Raw genomic sequence first — 22,603 nt, 5'->3', positions numbered from 1 at the left:
TTTCTTAACTAAGAAACCAACCAAGACAACACCTCTATTCCTACACATAGGAGAGAGTTTTCAAACCCACCCAAAATGGCACATACTCAAAAATTACACACGCAAATATAATTCCTGATTTTCAACATGCACCTATCCCAGAACAGGACTAAGAAATATGACAGATGCCATCACTGTCCTTATTCAGCCCCCAACCAAGGTGCATGGAAACCCCCAAGGCTGCCCAAGGGCTGGCTAAAACCTCCACTAGCCAGAGGAAGTTGGGAGGCAGGAACAGGAACAGAGCTCATTCCCCAAAGAACTTTCAGCTGTGATACGTGAACCTCACTATGCATCTGAAAATGAATATATTTTTGAGAAGGACAAGAGCTTAGCAACAATATAAAGTAGCTTTCAATTTACACCGTTTACAGAGACATGGACTAAATCTAGGCTTCCTCCAGTGCTTCAAAGACCCTTTAAAATAGTGTTGAACACCCTTCAAAACACATCTTCTCCGAGCCTGTTCGGACCTTCAAGCCTTGTGAAGACCTGATGAAAAATCATCCTCAACTTCATAAAATGTGATCCCTACAGATCCACCGAAACACAAGCTTAAGTCAACCAAGACTCTGGTCATGCTGCTTCTGGCACCAAGACCCCTCCTAGGTCATCTAGGGAGGTATACAGCTGCCAGTAGTATTCCGCAGGGAGCCAGAAGTGACATCATCCCCACACCTTTCCCAGTCCACATTTTCCTGCCATTCCCCAGCTGCCTTGCTTGGGTTGGCTACAACCAGGCCCTCAGAAGGAATCCAGGACATCCCCTCAGCAGGCCAGAAGGAAAAAGGTCACAAAGGCCAATAAAATTTTTGAGGTTAGAAAACAACAAAAAAAATTAATTCCTCCCTCCTAGGAGGGAGGAAGTCCTCTCCTCCTGACAGAAGTGAAGAACAAAGCTTATTTAGCACACCTTTCACTAAAAATAAACACTGCTGTCATCTCAGAGGGCCCCATGCTTGAATAGTTATAATGGAACTGGATCACGGAATCCAAGAAATGCTTCTTGTAACTATTAACATGCCTATTCATGAATATTTATTCTCTCAGCTTCCAATTAGTTAAGAAGTGGAAAAAAAAAGAAGAAAAAAGTGACCAAACCTTTACAACCAGTACTGAAACAAGGAGCAGGTGCACAGAATGCACAACAGTAGTCTGGTATGGATACAGATTTATGCTGTGAACTATGTACTGCAATGAACAACCAAAAATCAAAAATACCAATACTTCTGAACTTCTTCTGAAGCATCATAACACAAAATCAGACTTAAGTGACAGCAGGCAGCTACTTATCAGTTAGATTTACCTCTGACTGTGAAGTATAGGACTACCTAAGAGCACAATCTCCTCTCGGATTCTGACATGCCTCATCTACAGTGTCATACTTCTGATACTTGCCAGGTTTTACATGTTGACACTTCACAGATACATTTTTTCCCTGACAGCTCCTTTACTAGCCAACTCCAGTGACAGATGACTGAAGTCAAAGAGTAAATGGTGTAGCTTTTCCAGAGTAAATCTGGTGTAACAGCAAGCGAGTGAAACACTGCCCTTGCAAGATCAGATTCAACCAACTTTACAGCTTCAAAGCAGTAGAGTCAAGATCCTCCTGGACCACATGTACTCCAAAGAGCAGGCAATTCCCCACAACATGCCTCCAGTGGAAATGTGCCCCATGGCTGACTCGGGGCTCAGTAGCCCTCCTCTGTGCTCCATGATGAGCCAAGTAGCAGGACTCCACCACCACTTCCAAACTGAACAGCACCACATTCTTAGTGGTAATCACCCAGACTCAGAAAACAGCATGAAACAAATACCAAAAAACAATCAGCGCCCTCACAAAATCTCCTGATCAGGAAAGAACTTGCTCCAGTGCCCGTATGACCTCCTTACACACAGCCAAATGAGCTGAGATGCTGTGTTCAGGTTACCTACCAACATTCTCTCAGTAAGGAAAGCAACAAACCAAGAGCAAAGGAGTTGTTCATATCCACACCTCCAGTAAATATGGGAATCAAAACAAACAAACACCTCCAACGCAATCAGTTAAGAAATGAGAAAAAAACCTGTATACATACTCTCATCAAAACAACCTATACCTGAAACCAAGAAATCCCACAACTACACTACTAATCATATTATAAAAGAACAAAATACTAAATTTTCTCTACTAATCACATTATAAAAGAACAAAATACTAAAGTTTCTTTTCCCATGAGTTAGTCCAAAACTTTTCCAGTATTATTTTGCATTGCTCAGGAATCAACTTCATAAAAAATGTAGAACTAAAAATACAGACTCAGCTCTCTAAGCAGAGGTTCACATTTACCTTTATTTTTTTCATGCCATGAGCAGTCAGTCTTCACTGTACAAACCAAATTAATTTACTTTAATTTTAAGATAATTAACAACACTGTTATGTATCAGTTGAGACAGATATTGCCAACTGAAGTCTAAACTGCTTGAGAGAAGACTGGATGTACAGCCACCATGGACTCATTTCAAGAATATACTTTCAGCCCAATAAATTTTATTCCCCAATTGCCTCTTCAGTTTTAGAAAAAGCAATTCCAGTTTTGAGACAGGCCTTCTCAAATACAATTTTTCTCCTTGCCTGCTTTCACTTTCCCTTCCTCTTGCCCTTCTCTTCCCACAAATGACCTATTAATTCCTAAATAAATAGAGTAATGGCACTTCAGGATCAGGAGCCACAAGGGCCCACTGGCGCCTATCTCTTGTTTAGAGGTCTGTTTAAACAGGAATTAAAAGAAATCCGTCCAGTGGATTTAGGCCCAAAAGCTGAAATTTGCCAACACAGGTACTTGACCTCAGTGGAATGGTCCCTGGGTGACCAGAGAGGAACCACGAAGATCCTGGAGAAGTTCTCCAGAGACAAACACCATTTTCATAAGTTTAGTACCGAGATGCAGCGGCCTGAACACAAATTAGGAAACTCTCCCTTGTACTCCTCTTTGAAACACAAAAGCACCATTTTGCTGTGTTCCCTGCTTTTATACCTCCCTAGCACAATGAAAAGAAATCATGTCCAGCCTGCTCTTAAAAATGAAGAACTTGTTTCAAGATGCAATGGCCAGCCTGAGGTGACATTACTTGATCCAAACATCAACACGTGTTTGTTTAACTGCCGGTAGCCAGAAATCACGACCATCTCCAGGTCAAACAGCCGGATGGCAACGCGGGACTGGAGCACGCTCCTCTAGACCTCACCTGCGACGTCAGACGCCCTAATTTCGCTTAGCTAAAGCAGCTTCCTCGTGTATGGACTTTGACGTGCCTGCGTTTGGGCAGAGTACTCAAAACAGCAGTCATGATGCCTTTTAAGTATTAGTCAACCCTTTTAGAGGCCAAGGCCACCGGGCCCGAGTGTCCCCGGTCCGGCAGCGTCCCCTTCACGGGCCACAGGACAGCGGCGTCGGGGGACACGGCCACGGCGACCCCGCCTGGCCCGGGGGAAGCCTCAGGAGCGGGTCGGGGAGCCCCGAACCCCCGGCCCCGCCGCCCCCGGCCCCGCTCACCCTTCTTATCCATGAGCCACATGAAGAAGAAGCAGGGCGCGAAGCCGATGGGCCCCCAGAAGACGAGCAGGGCGATGTCCCAGCCGCTGAAGCCGAAGGCCAGGCGGGCCGAGTTCTGGATAGGACCCCAGGTGTTCCACACCAGGCCCTGCGCGAAGCTCAGCAGCGAGAAGAGCAGCAGCACCAGCCACCGCCGCCCGTACACGCGGCCCGACAGCGGCGGCAGCCGCCCCCCCGGGCCCCCCGCCGGCCCCCGCGGCTGCGGCTGCTGCGGCGGCGGCGGCAGGAGGGGCCGCCGCTCCTCCGCGCTGCTCCAGCCCAGGCCCATCTGCGGGGGCGCTGCCCGGGGCCCGCAGCGGAGGAGGGGACGGGGCCGGGGGAAGGGACACCCACACTTCAGCCCCCGAGCGCGGCAGCGCTGCCCCGGCCCGCCACTGCCGCATGCGCGGTCGGGGAGGGCCGGCGGCCGCCTCCTTCCTCCGCCGGCGAGGGGAGGAGGGAACCGGCGCCGCGGAGGGCCGTGCGGGACGGGGAAGGCACCGGGCCGCCACCCCGCGGGGAGCGGGGAGCGGAGCCTGGGGCAGGAGCTCGGCGGCCCGCAGGCGCAGCCGCCCGGGTGTCACCGGCAGGGCCGGGGAGCTCCGGCCGCCACCCGGCTCCGCCCCGCCGCGGCTCCCGGGCCGCGCTGCCCCTTCCGCTGCCGAAGGCGGCGCCGAGCGAGGCCCGCCCGAGCCGGCCGCGGGCACAGCCGCCGGAGCATGGCCGGGGCGCAGAGCTGCCGTTCCCCCGCTCCGGGTAGGTGCCCCTCGCCCCGGCCGCCCCGGGCCGAGCGCGGACGTGGGGAGGGCGAAGCGGCGGCTGAAGCGGGGCCGTGACCGGGCCCGCCGAGCCTCGCCATCGGCTCCTCCTCCGGACACGGCCCTCACCCCGTGTGCTGCCTTCGCGCAGGGAGCTGCTGCCGCACGGCATCCCTCGGGTATCGATCCTTTCAAAGGGAAAAGGAAATGGTGTTGCTTTGGTGGATACAAATCAACCACCGTCTGAATTGGGAGGAAGAAAATAGCGGGGTTCAGATACAACATACACTGAAATACATTTTATAATAATTCGGGTGAATATACCATCATGTGGGGAACACTATGCTCATTAGCGTTATCATTTAAATAGATTGAAGTACATATTCATTTGATTAGGTTATGTGAGAATTTATCCGTATATCGACCATCTGCACTTGTCATAAAATTAATGGCTCGTATGCCACACAGTGCTTCATCTTCCCTAAAAAATTGGGTATTTCAGTGTGGCTTGATTAGGCATTCTGTCACAAAGTCTGGAAGTTGGCTTGATAAATGCCTGTGTAATTAAACGGGGAGAGCTGAACGGTGGGATCCACACCGACTGGTTTTAGGTCCAGTGTCAGTGCCATAACTGTTGCTGTGCTGGGCAGTGCACAGCTGAATTTCACACGTGGCCCTCATCCCAATTTTGCAGCCAAAACCACAGACTCCCATGAAATTCTTCTCAGAACATTACAGACATCATATTTTGTTTACTCCATGCAGCTCAGTTTCTTAGACTGAAAGTACAAAAAGGAAGTATATGCTGACTGAAATCAGCGGAACTATGATCAAAAGAAAATTATATTTTGTCTACAAAAGTTCAGGAAAAATAAAATTCACACACAGATAATGGGGGGACATACAGCAAGCATTTGAAGCTGCTGTATATAGCTGTAATGACAAAAGTAGAGTAAAAACATAGAATGTGTTTCAGACTTTCTCGTGACTGATGTATATTCTGGTAGTGCTTTGGGGCTCCAAATAAGATTAATTCCCCATTTTACTAAGTATTTTTCATAAATTACCACCTCAGCATAGTTTAGCCCATGCCAAAATGTTCTTTCAATTTAAAAAGGATATGTTACTGCTGTAATTTAAGTGATTTGCTGGCATTCATCCAAAGACAAAGTGCTGCTATTTGCAGAAGTAAACAATGTGAAAAAGTACTTCTCTCTGAACGTTTTTCAATTAACTGTAGTAATTGTGGAGGTTTCATGGTTCTAGTGGCAGGAAACCCATGCAAAAATAAGGCAAGTGAGGCTTTGTGGTGTCCTTTTAACTGCAAAACTTGTCTCATGCCTTGTATTATCTGCACGGTCAAATGAAAACTTGAATATAAGCAGGATAACTCTTTGATAACTTATCCAAGACACTTCATCTTATGATGGGTTTCAAGATATTTTGACTGTTTCATGGGTCAACAAGAAAGAAATTTCTAAGAAAACAACAAGCTAAAGGGGCTGTCGAAATAGGCTCAGAAATACCTAAGTGTATTTATTATTGACTTAACGATGATTTAAATAATTTATTTTAATTTCTTGGTTTGAAATCGCTCCATCTTTTCATAGCTTCACAACCCATATGCGCATCTTTCAGTCATGGCCTGACCTTTTCTGTTCCAGCTATTTAATTAACACAGTGTAATATTCTGTGTGAATTATTCTTGTTTGCAGGATGTGGTATCGGTTAAATTTGTTAATGTAAAGGAGCAGTGTATTGTTGATAAACTGTTGGAAACCAAATTAGCTTTATCTTGCAGCTAGCTGATTGCATTATTTCACTCATGGGTATAATACTCCTCTGAAAATGCTAATTTCACTCTTTTCTCCGTGTGGTGACATTTTTACTGTTCTCATTACTGACATTTGTAATATTTGAGGTGGGGAAATTTTTCTTGCTTTAACCTCATTATAATGTAGCTAAAGAGATTTGAATATTATCAGATGAAATGCACATACATCCAGGCAAGCGGAAAGGTTATTTTCTCTCCTGGCCCATAACTTTCATGTCTATAGCAGGTCTTGCATGGACAGAATGACACCTAGATCCAAAACTGTGATGCAGATGCCCATGCAGGTACTAATTGCCTAAGCAAAATAGTGTGTCCATCTGAGGTGGTTGTGTGACCATATTCATGCCTGTCTGCCTGTGTCTGACCTAAAACATTCTTGAATTCATCTTAGGAGGAGTTGGTCACCTGGAGCTCTGATACACAAGTGGCGACAGACAAAAATTACATGGCTGAGGCTGGTTTTGCTTCCAAATGCTCTTGCCATCCCTGGGGCCAGCCTGGTGGATCTGGTTACAAGTTGGCACCTGCAGTGGGCCGATTTAAGATTGGCTTATTAGTATAAACTGAGGCTTTGACGGGTTTGTTACAGCCTTGAGGTATTGGGAGAATCTAGTTCAGCTAAAGCACATCTGTCATGTAATGGTTGTGCTCAGCAGTCCAGGAGAGCATCCCCCATGGGACAGCCCCCAGTTCCCAGCACATTAGGAAGTGCCATTTGCCCTTTCCTGTCACCATGGTTTGGACAGATCTGCTCTCCATGTGACATTCTTCAGAGAGATTCAAAGAACTTGAAGAGTCCCCTTAGTTCTCACACCTCTCTCCCAGCAGCTCCTAATGTTGTGTATACAATCTTGTCCTTTCTTGTGTCAACTTGTACCTTGCAATGTGACAAGCAGCAAGTGATTGCATGCCCTGTGAAGGTTAGAATCATTTTGGCACAAAATGAGCAGAACCCGAAATTAATTCAAAGATTGAAAAGTGGTATTTAGCAGATTCTGAAAATTCCTTCCAGCATCTTAAAAAAAGTTCTCTTTATCAGGGATTTCCCTCAATTTCCAGACTTCAGCTGGAATTATGGCAGTGCAGTTTCAGAGCTGCCATAAACAACACTGGTGTAAGCAAGGAGCTGTAATGGGTGTGTTCTTTACGCCCCATCTTGAAAAACACCTCTGAAGGGGAGCCTGTGGGGTGTGAGCAAATTCTGTTCTTCCTTCCTCAGGTTTTGACATCCTTTTTCTTCTAGTTGCTCAGTAACAGATTGGTTGAAATCTGCTCTTTCTTGGGCTTGTTTTGGGCACCTTTCAGTCTGTGTATTTAGTAACTTTGAGCATATTTTCTTGCCTTTTTTTTTTATTGAGAACTATGTAAACTCCAGGTCTAACGTCATACAATGATTTCCTTGTCCTTCAGGTTTTACAGTACTTCCTTTTTTCTAGTGATCAACAAGAAGCAAAAATACAGACCAGGCACATCTTCAGCTTATGAAAGCTGAACAATTTTATTCTTAAATTCAAATTTTATTCTTAAACGTCAGTGTTTTCCAGTGGGAAATTGATTTATACCTTTTGACTGCAGGGTGTGTATATTCCCACTGCAAAGTGACCATGGTAGTGTAGATGATTCCAGGTTTGTGGTGAGCCAGAGCCCATGTAAGATTCTCTAGGGAGAGGTGGCATAGCTCCTTTCTCTTGTGGGGTCTACCTTTGTGGCTGGCTAATGAAAGAGATGTCACTAGATTCCCTATACACCACACTGTAGGTTCTTTACTGCACCTCTCAAAAGGAATATGCAGAAGTCACGTCTGACTTGGGCTTTGAGCACATTTAAATCATTATATGCTCGGTTTCTGCTTGTTCTGCCATTCATCACCTACTTAATGTTGAACATGTAAGTGATGATTGTGTCTTCTTTGAGGGGGAGGTGGAAGCTACATCATGTCTTTCGTCAAGGTAATTTTGTTGGCTACTTCCCTACCTCACTTAGCCTTCAGGCTCCATGTCTTAGACATTTTAGGGAGTTTATGTTGGAATTCCAGCTTCAGCAGACTACTGCCCCTATGTTGTCTCATTTTATTCAGGGTTACCATACGCAAGTAACCGCAAACGACATCCATGGAGGATTTTACACCCCAAAGTTATGTTAAGGAAATTCAGTTTCAAAGACTGATGGTTTCCTCTCTTCCTGAAAACCTGAGAATTATGCAAATGAACTGAGTCACAGGGATGGTGGGGTATGTTAGGCTTGAATTGGGCAATACAGGGTGAAAATCTCCACTGTCTCTTTGCGCTAGGACTGCCTCAGTGCAGCTCTCATTGTCTTTGGTGCCAGCAAGGAGAAATAGTCATGGTGCTCTGGTACTGGTCTGTCCATTGTGTCTCTGCTGCATGTGTTTCTCATTTCTTATCAGACTGTGCCATTGTTCTCCTGTTGTCTTACATCGAAGCAGCAAGGGGTAACTTAATTACCTCTCTGCTATAATTAACAATGTAGACATTAGGGAGTTTGTTTCTGTTGGTCTAGTCAGGTTTTGCTGTCATACAATAGGTATGCTCTGAGCTCTGCAAATGAGTCGTCTGAAGACGTGATTGTCTGGGTAGGTGTTTGGGATCAAATCCATATTGAGGACATAAAGCTCACAAAACGTTGTTTGCCTCTTTGAAAATGAGGCCTTGTGTAATTCCATATAGAAAGAAGAGGCTGAATCTATTATTTCTTTGTCTGTGCTTTTTTCAACAGGGACATATATGAATAAAGTTTAAACTATACTATGCTTTGTGATCACAAACACAGTGAAATTCTTGGGGGTAGGTATAGTAGCACGAGATTTTTTGGTTCTGTAAGAGTATTTTTAAAAAGAGCAACAGTATGGTAGTTTGGATGTCTTGGTATAAAAGTGCAACTTAAACCTTTTGCAGTTTTATTATTTTGCTAATGTTCAGGGAGTTATCTCAAAATTCTATATACTCTGTGCTTTTGAAGACTGGACAAAAAAGACATCATTCCTTCTAATACTAGTATTATATCAGAGAGTGGTGAGAAGAGTGATGTTAATGTTTAAAAGGAATATGAAAATATTGAAACTCTTCTACTGAAAGGAGTTTTCCATATTTACTGATAGGTTGAAAAATACTGAATTTTGGTCGACTTCGCATGTTGGAAGAAACTTCCAAAATTCAAAGCAGCAGTGCTGTCATGGTTTGTTGTATAATTAAAGGTCACCTTCAGTCTCCAGAAATGCAGATGCAGCTGATTATAACAGGAGTTCATGGTGGTCTGAGTAGAGACTTGGGCCTGCAGTCCTTACCTTCTCTGATATTTAGTCTTGGTGTTTACAGTTAAAGTAACTTCTGAGGCAGCTGTAATTTGAAAAAGAAAAGAGAAAGGAAATCTCTGGAGGGAAAATGCGAAAAATACATTGACATCACTAGCAGTAGTTTGTTGTATTACAAAGTTATGAAATATGAGCGTTTATGTAAAAAGGCTGTGCTTTTTCAACTAAAGAAGAGTTTACTTTATGTTTAATACTTATATTAAAAAAACAGAACTATCACAAACTAGATGTTAAAGTTGAAAATTAAATTAGAAAGCCTTGGTAGTTCACATTTTTGTAGTCTGTTTTGGTCAAGTGTATTCTTGACATTATGTCAAAGCAATATTTTTACAGTCTATACGAACCCCAGGATTCAAAACTTACACTGTTAAGAGTTTTTCACCAACAAAATTCATGTTGCAGCCTGAGAACCTTTATAAACAGAAATAGCAATTTGAAGCAAAGATTAAAGGCACTTCTGGTTGTTTCACCCATGCTGAAAGAAGTGGAATTATGTAAATAATGGAATAATAGCCATACTTTTTCTTTAGTATTCCTATAATAATGGCAGTCTCTGAATCTAATACCCTTACTGTGCATTTCAGAAACTGTACTTGAGGTTCACATGGTAGGTCTCTTTCAATTCGATAATTTATGTAATTCGAAAACATCTTTTAAACCTTTAAATTATAATTTCATTCTGACAATTAATTATACCTCTAATTGACTCAGTCATGAATCACAATTTGTGTCCTGTGCAATATAATAGTGAACAAGGTCATGTATACTACCATCATAACCACTTCTTGGATCAAATTCAAAAGACTCCATTGTATTAATTACTATTTATTACAATGACTTGTTGAAAAACAACATGCATTTTGAGAATACTATTGACTATTTACTACAATATTTTATGGGAAAATGGTGTGAATGAGAAAACTTAGTTTCATTTGTTGCCATTTTGAAGTTCTTGTCAGTCAAGTTTTCAGGACTCAACAACAATAAAGTCACAATTGGTTACAGTTTCTGACGGAATTTTATATGGTGTATTCATCTATTTAAGAGTAGTGCTTTCATGCTTACTGCTGACAAGGGATAGAAAAGGAAATACAAATAAACTTTGCTTATAATATGAATATTTTTTTTTCTTAGAAATACACACCTTAACTTCCTGACATGCCAGTTCCCTTACCTTCAGTTATAATGTTTTATTATTATTGAATTTTGTATTAAATTTTTTGTTCATTAAGAAACGTCGGAAATGTCTGTCAGTACCAGTGGGCTACTGGGAAGACATGGTTTGGCTACTGCCTTTCCTCAGTAGCAGCTGTGTGTAATTTATTAACAGGAATAGACTGTTATAGACTAACAGAAAGGTGAAATTTGGCAGCCTAGCTTAAGGAAGAATAGTCTATCTTTTTATATCCTGGTGGAAGGTTTTGGTCAAAGACCATAGTCTTTTCCTTCAAGCATTTCTTCTGCTGGAGGAGACCAGAGGAGCTGAGGTCATTTCGCATTCAGTTCATCAGCTGAAAACTGGCATGTCTGCATTCTAAACCTGCACTGCAGGATGGAGGAGAGACATCAGGCAGAAGCTGGCCACAGGGTCAGGAAGAGCTTTTGAGGAGGAGCCTTAGGGGATATAGGCGATGAATTTCCTAAATGTATGCTTGAGATGATGCACTGTCATTTAGAGCAGCAGTGGGAAGTCCTTCCCAGAGCTGTGTTCTGGGCTCAGCCCATACTCCCCTTTAGGAGTCTGGCAGCAATTCCCATTGTTTTATTGGAAGGACAAGATGAGGTTTGGGCATGGCCCCCACTTCTGTCTTACTCCATAGCTGAACTCACTTCGACTTCCTTAAAAAAAAACCTATAAGATGCTCAGCCCTGCCACAGGAGCACTGGAAAGTGAGTGCAAATTCCTCTTTTAGCCTCTTTCTTTCATTTCATGCCCTCCTTCTGTGGTAGAGAAAGGAAGGGTGTGTTGGCTGCAGGCTGCCAGAGTGAGCTGCAGGTGCCAGTCATACCAGTGCAGACTGGTCTGTCCTGAGAGTCTCCATGCAACTACCACCTCTCCTTCAGTAACCAAAACATCTGCAAATCTAGGATAGCTGCCTGCTGGCTATGTGCATTTACACTATTAACATTCCCAGAGTCAAAACTAATAGCAACGAGGAAGTCATACCTAGGAATAATCTGGCTAGGAAGTCACACCTAGATGTTGGTGCATTTAGAGGCATTCTGTTTGCCCAGAGGAGGCTGATTATAGTGCATAGCATTGTAATCACATGCAGATTATTTAAAGTTTTTGTTTTGTCTTTTCTTTTTTTAATTTACAGAGTTAATGTACTGTGAAACTATTAAGTCTGACCTCCAAACCAAGTCACATATATTTGGTTTGGGGAGTTTGCTCATCCTCCCCCATACCTTCTCTTTTCCCAGTCCTGGCTGTTGAATAGTTAAGATTCTGGAGGTCAGGTGATTTTTGTCTCACCTGGCTGCTCATATTACTGTATTCAAAATGGGGCGCTTTTTTTTTTTTTTTTTTTTTTTTTTTAATAAAAGAAGTAAGGAAAAGGGAGCATTACATGTTTGTAATAGAAACAGTTTGATGATGCATATACCAAATACATTACCAGGATTTCCTTGTATTCCCTATTTTAGAAAATAATTTTAATGCCTCTCAATTAAGTCTCATATTTAAGCAGCAGGGTGTTTTGGCAGAAGCCAACTGCCATGCACTAATGAACTCTTATAATTTGCTAAATTATTTTAAATGAATGACAGTACATTTAGCTTTTTAATGACAGTACATTTAACTTCTGAACAACTTTGATCAAGTCCACTTTTAGCAAGATCGCCTGCTGTGTTAAACTCTCAATTCCCAAACCCCACTCAGTTATTCAGAAAAATTGTTAATCAGAAACATGAAATTATTTTCTCTTTCAGAAGCATGAAGTCTACTGGAGAGTACTTGGCCAATTCATTACTTTTCTTTTACCTGCTCTCAGTGCTAAGTCTGGATGAGGCTTAATGTTTGACAGTACTTTGTGTAAAGACAACTGGAGAGCTTTCTTTTTTTAATTGGGAGATCTCTATTTTGCAAGGGTGTTATCTTTCTAAAGAACACCTATGTTTTTTGCCAATTATTTAGGCTGCCACAGTTACAAAACTTGAGCTAAAACTTGGTTCATTTTTTCAGTTCCTGGTAGGATTCTGTACATGCCTTAGGTAAAGTCAAAACATGAGACAAATTATTCCTGCTTCCTTTTGTACTGTGAAGTCACACCATTTGTTGAGCCTGAGAGAAAGAACTAAGCTGAAGTATTCTTTTTCTCTTGTGGATCAGAGTACAACTGAGAAAATGAAGACTCCCACAGAGCTTTTCTTTTTCAAGGGAATATGCATTTCTGTTCTCTCCTGCTACCCAATCTCCCCTAGGAATTTGATATTTAAGGCCTAAGACGTGCACTGGATATTTTTCTTCTTTTATTTTATATTTTAAAATAAATTTACTTATTTTATTTATTCACCTTTTACTTGGGCACATTGGTATCCAAACTGTATGTGCTTATATATGCTACACAACCTCAGCTTTTGCCTTGGATTCAATTACCATCAATCTCAGGCTATAAAATACCAAGAAGCAACAGCCAGATTTATAAGGTCTTTGTGAAGCTATGATAACAATAACTGAGGAAAATATTGTTTTAAACTCTAATCCTGCTAATCTCTCTTCAGGCCTTCTATCTTCAGATATATCTTTTAATTACTTTTTCCCACTCCAGCATATGGTTCTATCAGAAATCTGTTGGTCTTGAGGAGAGATCTCCAAATTATCATGATATCTATTTGCTGTAGTATATGATATTTACCATTTATCATGTGTCTTTTCTCTAGCAAGCACTTAGATATGCATGACAAGTGTTATAGGGAAAGAATTATGTTTAGCTGACTCTGTTCTCACCAAGGAGTGCATAAAGGCGAATCAAGACACAGATTCTTCACACAGATCTAGCAAGAATCTACATTTGTCTTTGCAAAAATCCCTAGTGTATATTTATTTAAGTCTTTAAATTTTCTAAAACGTTTCAGATGTCGTTGTGCATGATATATATTGTATATGATTATTTATATCATGAGAAGATATGTACTTATTTAACAAATATTTAAATACTGTTTGAAGATAGGAATTATTAGCATCTTAGTAAGACAGACTGTCCTCTTTCATTTTTTCTTAATTTTATAGGGAAATATGTTTATAGCTGAACATGGTGACATGACAATCATTCAGTAGAGGACAGGCTGTTTAGCCTAATTGTGTTTTTTTGTTTGACAGTGGCCTACTCTCCCAGTAGCTTCAGCTCTCAGCTTCCCACTGTGTATGTGCTGTGGTTAAAACCACACCTTGCAAAAGCATGATGTGCATGTGGAAATCACGTTAGAAAGCCACACAGAATCAACAGTTGGCTTCAAAGAGCCTTCCTGTCTGTTCCAGTAAAATTTCTGCTTTTGTAGCACATCCCAACTGTGGACTGAAGTTACGGGATAAACCTGAAGCTTTTGCAATAAAAGTCAGCTTTACAAAATCCTCCAAAAAAGTGTCACCTGTTTCTTGCATTTATTTGGGTTTACATCCTCTAAAATACTTAAATGTAGTGCCCTTAAAGCAAGAAAAAACCCTGAGTAGTCAAAAAGACAGCCATGCAGTGATAAACCTGGCCTAAGCAGAAGTAATTTCATTTTTATGAGCTGGAAAATCTGAAAGGTAAGTAAGGCCTGCCAGCTCCCACATGGTGAAAGCCACTTCTCTGCGATGTTATAGTTGCTCTGGGGAAAGACAGAAGTTTTATAAACCCCCTGAGAGTGTTCAGATCTGGACCAAGTCATGCATTAGCTCTTGAACAGAATCCGGGTGAAAGAACGTGCTGAGCTTTAACCTCTTCCCGTGCCTCCAGCCGGCTCCTGGTGGCTGCAGCAGCACATGCCCCTGTGTCTGCAGATGGGCTTTCTGCCTCCTCTGGACCCCTCCCTCTAGGTATGCTAACCTACTCCTTGGAAAGCCCCAGAGCCTCCTCCCGGGGTAGGGAAGACCATATGGTGAGACATACGGTCCCCGTGAGGCCTCCTTATGTCCTGGTTGTGTAAGTTGCTGGAGTGTGAGACTGAAGGCCAAGTGTCAGAGACATCTCTGTCACAGCAACACCATCCTGGCAAGTGTTGCTCTGCATATGAGGGGAAATGTGGAAAACAAACCAAAATCCAAGCTCCCTCCTGTCATCTGCTTTAGGAGAGAGAAGCCATTTAAAAACTTTATGTTCCATGGAGATAAAATACCAAAGGTCTTTAGTTTTAAAGCTTCACAATGGAGTTTTCCTGACTGAAAAGTGAATTATTTGGTTTTCCTGGAAGTCTGTGGAATAAGAGACCCATTGACTCTAGGAAAACCAATACTCCCTACTGAGTTTGTGTGAAGACAGCAGCTTAATTTAGAAAACCAAAAAGCACAGCTATGTGCAAGTATAAACCCTGTTGAAACAAGAGGGACTCACAAAAGTTACCAAAAAGATGCAGTGCACACCATGCACAGGACACCTCTTATTCCTGCCATTCCCACTTCAGCATTCATAGATTTCTTTTGGATTTTTGTTGCATCTGAATTAATCCTGAAGAACTTTTCTCAGTGACATTGTTCCCAGTGACTCATCTTCTGTGTTTTCCTCTGCTGCCTCCACAGGGTTGCCCCTTGTGCAACTGGGTGCTTCTCTACTATCTCCCACACATGGGGAGCAGCAACAGGCAAAATTAGCACCCAGCAGTGAAGGAAATTTTCTTGGCCTGTATTTATTTAACTCATCGTGCATGCCAGACCATCATTTGATCACTAAATAAGTGATTGAATTGGTTTGTTTTGAATAAACTGCTGGAAGTCGCAGGGAACCATGTGTATCAATTCATTATGTTAAATCTTAGCCATTATGCAGATACAAATTCTGGATGAGTTAACTCAGTAGAGGTTAAAATAATGAATGGATTTTTTTATGATCTGAAGCTGTAGTCCACATCTTCAGCTCTATGGAGATGTTATTCCTTTTACTAACACCCCAAATTTTCCTTCTGAATATGTCCTTAAAGAAAAGTTGTTCTGAAAGTGCTGAGTTAATTCAAGATTGCCAGCATTTCAGCTTGGCAGTTTCAGTGGGGCATACAAATCTCTAAACAGCAAAGGAATAAATGGAATCTTGGGTTAGTTTAGTTCTTGGATCGACATAATTTCCTTTTTCTAAAATTCTGTTGATGAAATTTAAAACACTTCAAAAATACCTGCTGGTTGGTTATGCCACTGTTCCTTTGTTTAAAGTGAACGCATGGGGAGCTGGTTTGCTATCTCTGACAATACACTACAATTTTGGAAAGAATCCCATGTGGAAAAACTGTTACTCATGAAATTTATGTTCTCTAAACTGGATGTTATTTGCAAGTTTATTTTTTTGTTAGCCTATTTCTAAGCAGTTTGGCTACAGTGCTTTATTGCCTAAGATACAAGTGAAAATTCTAAGCATGTGCCTATTTTTAATTTTTGCTTTACTATTTATGTGCTATTACACTGCTTTAAACTTTAATTTAGTTCTTCCAGTGTTTGCAGTACAACTTTGATTTTTAAAAACTCTACAAATGTAATAAAACAATCATAAACAAAGGAGGTCTTAGTTCCTAATGTTTTCTGTCCCATGGAAGATGGTAGGTAACACTTCCTGTATGGTAAATCATCTCTCTCCATCTGGGTTTTTTTTTTTTTTCTTTACATAGGTGAAGGTGTCAAGCCTTTTACTCCTGAGAAAACCAAGGAAATTGTGATGTCTCTACAGCAACCTGCAGTCTTCTGTAACATGGTTGGTGACTGGCCAGCCCTGCACTGGAATGTGAAATATCTTTCTGATGTGTTGGAGGGAAAGACAATCCAGTTTAGGCTGGGCCTGAAGACAGTGGATTTAGGTGAGAAGGAGATGGACTGGCGTTAATGTCACCAGTCTCTTTTTTAGGTCCTGCAATTATCTGCCTCTGTAATGTAACTGTTCTTTCTCTAATGTATTGCTTTTCATTGCAGGCCTTGTTTTTAGGAATGGGATTTGGCCAACAATAGACTCACCCTTCTCTTTCTCATTTGTTTATCCCTACTAGGAGGTCTGGTGGGTAACAACAGCATTTAAGAACCAAACCTCTTAGTTTTCTTTCCTTTCTTTATAGTGCGTGTGTTTGGTCCTGGTCTTACACATAAGTAGATTGTTCACATGAGCTGAGCTTCCATATCCATAAGCCTGACTTTGTTAAGAAATTAGCTAAATAATTACCCTGACTTGGGGTTTTTATCTATGATGGTGGTAATTCTCACCTTCCTCCGGAGGCTTTTAATACTTAAGTGATTTTCGGTACTTTAAGGTCCTGTGATGGAATACATGATGGAAGTATAAAGCATTAAGAAAATCATTTGACACCAGTGCAATAATTTCACTGCTCACCCTCCACATTCCCTCATCCATCTTAGAACATGCCATGGGAGAAAGACAATTTTCCGACTTTATTTTAAATACTACAACTTCCTCTCTGTCTGTAGCTATGCAGTAGTATGTCCATGGACAGAATGAGTTTCATACCATGGAGGGAAGATAGAAGAAACATGTTCCAAGGTGGCAATCTGTTATCTACGTAAAGGTTATGCACTGCTTTATGCCTGCCCTTTAGCTCCTTTGCCCTCCCAACCACATACCAAAATACATTTTGCCATGCACTTTCTCCCTTTTGCCTATAAAGTATCTTGACTACCTTTAGGATTTTTTTAACCCTTAGGCCAGATAAATCCACTTTAAAAATATTTAATATGTCAAGGTCTTTTAGACCCCACCCAACTATTCTGTCTGTAGTGTTCTAACCTTTTTCAGTTGGACTTCCTGTTTCTTGGAGTTTAGAGTCTGCACAAAAACTCCAGTTGAGGGTCTGCTAGTTCCAGTGAAAGTGGTAGGATTACATCATACTATTTTACTTAACACTGTGAAATTTGCTTTCTTCACAGCATCATGACCATGTTATTTTATGTTCAATTTTTGCAAGAGAAGTGATGAAAAAGAAGTGTTAGAGGGAAAATGCTTGGACTGTTAGGAATTCAAAGCATTTTACCAGCATGGGTTAATGATTTCTATGGCACTCCTGGGGGGAACAGATATTACCTATACACTTTCTACATATGAGAAAACTGAGGTGTAGAATTAAAACCTTGGTACACATCTTCATAGAAATATCTCTGTAGTTCAGTGAGATACTGCGTAATTCTTGCACTAAGTGTGAAATGCATCCCATTGCCAATAGAGAAGGTGTAGCATATATATATATATTCCTTGATACCTTGTTAATATATCTGAGATGTAACACACAAGGCCTACCAGGTAAAAGAGTAGTTTTGGTCCTACTCTCCATTAATTAGTAGGCACTTTTTGAGAGCTAGATGGATGTACCAACTGGTAGAGTTTCTGATGGGTCTGATGGAGTGTTATGTAGGTAAGTCACAGATTGATGCTACCAACTGAGTAGCTAAGAGTCATCACTTAACAATAACTTGTAGTCACTAGAGATACAGAGTGGGTTTAAATTGCAATTTATGTCTTGAAGCACCAATCTGCATTTTGCTTTTTCCTAAAGGCATTTATCCCTGTGCAGCAATCAGTTTGTCTCCAGGAACCTCCATTATGTGGTAATGTTGGTTAGAATTGTCTTCAAGGAGATGGGTAGGGCCTTCAGGGGTTATATTGTAACTGAATGAGACCTGTGATGCCATAAAAAAATTTCAATGTAAGAATATATTAGTGAAGCCATTATCCAAGCCATTTCAGAGTCTGAAATAATGTAATACATTCCGTGTGCCACTATCATTTGGAAGGTGGTTGATCTCACTCTTGGATGCTTAAAACTACTTTTAATGAGGGCCTCTCTTTCTTATTGTTCCTGCTAACTTTCCTAGTTGAAACGGAGCCAGTCATGTGGTTAGAGTGAGAACAGAATTTTTATGTTAGAATAGAGCTAAAATTGCATTGATCTCTCTCTCTGAATATTCCTTCCATGTTCACAAGGGGTTTATTGCCTTAAGACTAGGTGGGACTACTCCTGCTATGGAGTTGGAAATTTACAAGAAAAAATCCACTCTCCTGCTTAAGGCACATTTTGATGACACTCTGAAATGGCATCTTCAGAGTTTCTGAGATTATTTAAGCTGTGAGGTTCATCTGGAACACTCAAAATTAATGGAGACCTCTTACTACAGCAACTCCTCATCTTTCTTTACTGCCACATCTGCAGCCTGGATGGGTTTCCCAAGCTGAAGATTCCTTAATGTACAAAAGTGAGAACTGCAACTTGGTGGGAGTTGCATGAATTTTGTATTTGCTTTTCTTACTAGTTTGTAACTTCCTGAGGCATATCGATGTGGATGGCACATTTGAAACATGGAAAAATGTGAGAGCTAGCAGTATTATTCCTGTGTATTATTTAAACCTATGTGTGTGTTTGATAGTATTCTGTCTGATAGTATTCTGTCTGATTACACAAGTTAAAGAGTTTGCGTCCATAAGAGGGGAAAAATACAATCAGAGGACTAACCATTGACAAAAGATACCTTCAAAGACAGTACTAAAGTTCGTTACAAGAACAGTGAAGGTGCTATTAATCAGGAAATCCCTACCCATCTGGTTCCAGCCACACTAAAAGATTTATTTTTCTGATAATAAATAAAGGGGATTTGGGGGGATAAAGGATAGTCCAAAGCTACAAAATCTTTCTTCTAGCAGAGCAAAAGCGGCATTATAGCTGTTTTGTCAGATGGCTACTTGGAGCACACCAGCACAAAGAAGGAAGAAAAAGCTTACACAGAACTGACTTCTGTATGCAGCCATTTCTTGTTTTGACCATTTTTGGTGGTTGCATAGTAAAATGAAACAATGAGTTTACTGTGAAGAAGCTGGAGAGAGCAAGAAGCTGTCATGCTGATCAGTTTCTGAGTCACAAGATCTCTGGAGGATGTTTCTCTTACTGCTGCTGGATAGAGCTGATGCTGTCAGATGTGCAGTTGGGTAGGAAAGGGCTGTAACTTGACCATCTTGCCAAGAGGTTTTACCACTAAGGATGGCAAAAGAATTCAGGTCTCTGAGGTTTGATATAGAGGGAGACTGCAAAGGTGGCTGTTGAATCAGTAGCTGAATAGGAGACTGAAAATACAGTACAAATACTATACAGTAGGTACACAAATGTTGCATAAAGCTGAGATGTGAAGTGGTTATTGGAGTTGGATGTGCATGGCCAGTTTTTTTTTTTTTTTGTGAGTATGCTGTATGTTGTGCTTTGTTATAGTATGAAATACTATACTATACTATACTATACTATACTATACTATACTATACTGTACTGTACTAGCTTGGATTACTTGCTTAATTCCCCAGCAGCTGTGATTAGGGGTTTGGTTTTCTTTAAAGAAATGGAGAAGACATTTCACTTGCATTCTTAATGGAGCTTTAGGGGTTTTCCAAGGCTATTACACATTTTTTCCTACATTTTCCTTAGTATACATTGCAAACATTCTGAGAAAAACAGATTTTGGCAACTGTCAGAACCAGACCTCAACTAAGGAGGAGAGCTGCTTCTCCAAAACCCACTTTTCCCCTCTTTCCTTCCCTCCAATTTCAATCTGTGGTATTAGGGGAAGGAGGAGGACTGTTACACCTTCAGGTACCATGTCATCAGATAGAACTGGCAGCCTACTTTAGACTTGCATGGCTTAATCTGCAATTTGTCAATTACAAAACACCCTCAGCTTTAAGTCATTAAGTATTAGCAAACTGGTTAATAACGTTCTTGCTTTCAATTGCTCACTGCTAACATTTTGTAGGCTACAACCCTTGTTGTAGCCTACAAACTCATTTAAGCAAACTGTCTATATTGCCCAAATATGTTTTTTATTGCTATTTATTTTTCCATAAGCACCCACACCTTGGTACTGAATAAGGTATAAATCAAACCAAGAACCCTGCCCTGAGGAGACTGTATTCTACAAGATAGTCTTGCCTTTCATAGTTGGATTTCTTTTAAATGAAACCCAGAGTGAAATATGCTGAGAGGTAGAAAGAGCATATTTCTTGCCTTTAAAACATTTGCTTCTGAGTTATCTTGGAAAATGGGAAGGGTCCTAAGCAGTCTTTTTTCTCATGAAAGCAATACAGATATTGAGGCACCCTCAGTGGTGCTTGTATCTTTAATTTTTCTGTCAGATCACCTTTTAGTAAAATTATATACATTGCATTTAAAACTGGGTATCAGGAGAGGGACTGCAACAGAGATATGGGATCCAATACAGAGAGTTTTGGTTGTGATTTTGTGAATTGCAAGTGATTTATATGTCTTGTATGCAGTCCTTAGGTAGGGAGCCCATCCACTGCTCAGACCCAGGTTACAGACTGCTGAATAATGAGGCTTATCTGACATTTTCAGTTAATGATTTGATAGTAGTGGTAAGGAAACCACTACCTATGGTACTACAATGGAAAATAGCAAAATAATAGTGATAAAGGTTTGTAAAAGCTGTATGAGACTCTGTGAGAATTGCTGCAGTAACAAAATGAAAGTGGTAAAGAGCAAAGAGCTGCTGCTACACAACAGTGAAAGGATCCCATTTCTGTGCAGCTCTGTGCAAGTTACACAAGATTAAATGGCAGCTCCGTCATTGTCATTCATGCAGGCTGCAGTAATTTTCCCCCAGTAGTAGTTATAGTAAAGTAATATTTTTTTTTAACACTGGGTAAGTCTCTTTGAAGATGGCACAATTACTGGTGGCAGGAAATTAAGATCTCTGATTAACTGCAATTAAAGTATACTGTGATGTGGGTTATCTTACAGACCTTCTAAGTGACCTGACCTTGAGCTGAAAGGCTGTATCAGTCAGCCTGACCAAAGCATGCTGGGAGTAAAACCCTGCTGGTAAACACTTTTTGTGTCTGCCAAAGAACACTGCAATATGTTTTTGTCAGTCCCAAATGAAAAATAAGGGTACACAGCATTTTAGATGGATCATTGGCAGCATGCATGTGGTTCCATATCTCACTTTCTATGCATGACCACACTGGTTTGGTTATTGCTTTAGAGAAAGGGTAAGATGAACGTGTCCATCTGCATAAATCTATGGAGACAAAATAAAGGATACAGAAATACTTGATGTGCACATTTGCAACTCACACTTAGGAAGGGAGATGAAGCAAAGTTGTTTAGAGAACTTGGGTGTGTTATTGACTTACTATGCTGAAGAACAACACTAACTATTGGTCTGCTTTTGTCTCACAGCAAGTTCAAGGTAATAGCCATTCAATTAAACCCTAATGAAAAAGCAATAGTCTCAGACTTTACTTTATGAGTTAGGTCATGAGAAGCATTTTATTGACCAGAGTCAAGCTACCTAGTCAGATTCGTATCTCATGTTGCCTTTAACCAGAGCTGAGAGAAACTATATGTTATTTTTACTGGTTCTATGCTCATGTAATATTTGATTTTTCTTTTCTTGCTCTAGTTCCCCAGTTTGAAACCAGTTGTAGCTACGTGGAAGCGACACTAGAGGAGTTTTTGGCTTGGAGCTGTGGGCAGCCTTCTTGTCTCTCTGGACCATTCAGTTGTTATGATTACTCCAAATACTGGGCGTATGCTGACTACAAGTATATTGCCAGGATATTTGAAGACAAGCCAGAAATTTTCCAGGTAAAACATTAATATTATCTCTTCCTAGTTGAACCATTGCAAATTATCTAATGTAGCTTCTGAAACCTCTACTGCTATCCGTCTCTGCCCCTTTGGCTGTTTATTTTAAAATTTTGAAATAAAAGCTATTGGCTCTCAGGCTAACTGAAGTCTGCCATGTGGCAGCCATCAAAATTTTGGGTCTCCTTATAAATGTAGAAACACCACCCCTAGTGATAAAAAAAAGAACTACTGGGTTGGCATCACTCTCTTTCCCATTTAGGCCAGATCAACCTTGCACCCAAATGGTGCACAAATTAAC

At 41.1% G+C, this 22,603-nt stretch overlaps 2 protein-coding genes across 2 annotated transcripts in view; one reads left to right on the top strand and one right to left on the bottom strand.

Moving 5' to 3' along the window:
• SLC49A4 (solute carrier family 49 member 4) overlaps positions 1-4,031 on the bottom strand; it is a 70,113-nt gene extending 66,082 nt beyond the window's left edge. The window contains exon 1 of the mRNA XM_066323081.1: positions 3,576-4,031. Within this exon, the coding sequence (XP_066179178.1) occupies positions 3,576-3,903 (328 nt within the window). The 5' untranslated portion in view covers positions 3,904-4,031. The remainder of the gene's footprint in view (positions 1-3,575) is intronic.
• Positions 3,969-22,603, top strand: part of HSPBAP1 (HSPB1 associated protein 1) — a 39,389-nt gene continuing 20,754 nt past the window's right edge. Inside the window, 6 exon segments of the mRNA XM_066323087.1 lie at positions 3,969-4,172; positions 4,175-4,221; positions 4,223-4,308; positions 4,311-4,370; positions 16,330-16,515; positions 22,118-22,302. Of these exon segments, the coding sequence (XP_066179184.1) occupies positions 4,017-4,172; positions 4,175-4,221; positions 4,223-4,308; positions 4,311-4,370; positions 16,330-16,515; positions 22,118-22,302 (720 nt within the window). The 5' untranslated portion in view covers positions 3,969-4,016.

Source organism: Sylvia atricapilla, chromosome 7 (assembly GCF_009819655.1).
Source record: "Sylvia atricapilla isolate bSylAtr1 chromosome 7, bSylAtr1.pri, whole genome shotgun sequence".
Taxonomy (NCBI): domain Eukaryota; kingdom Metazoa; phylum Chordata; class Aves; order Passeriformes; family Sylviidae; genus Sylvia; species Sylvia atricapilla.
This window is presented reverse-complemented; position numbering and strand designations above follow the sequence as displayed.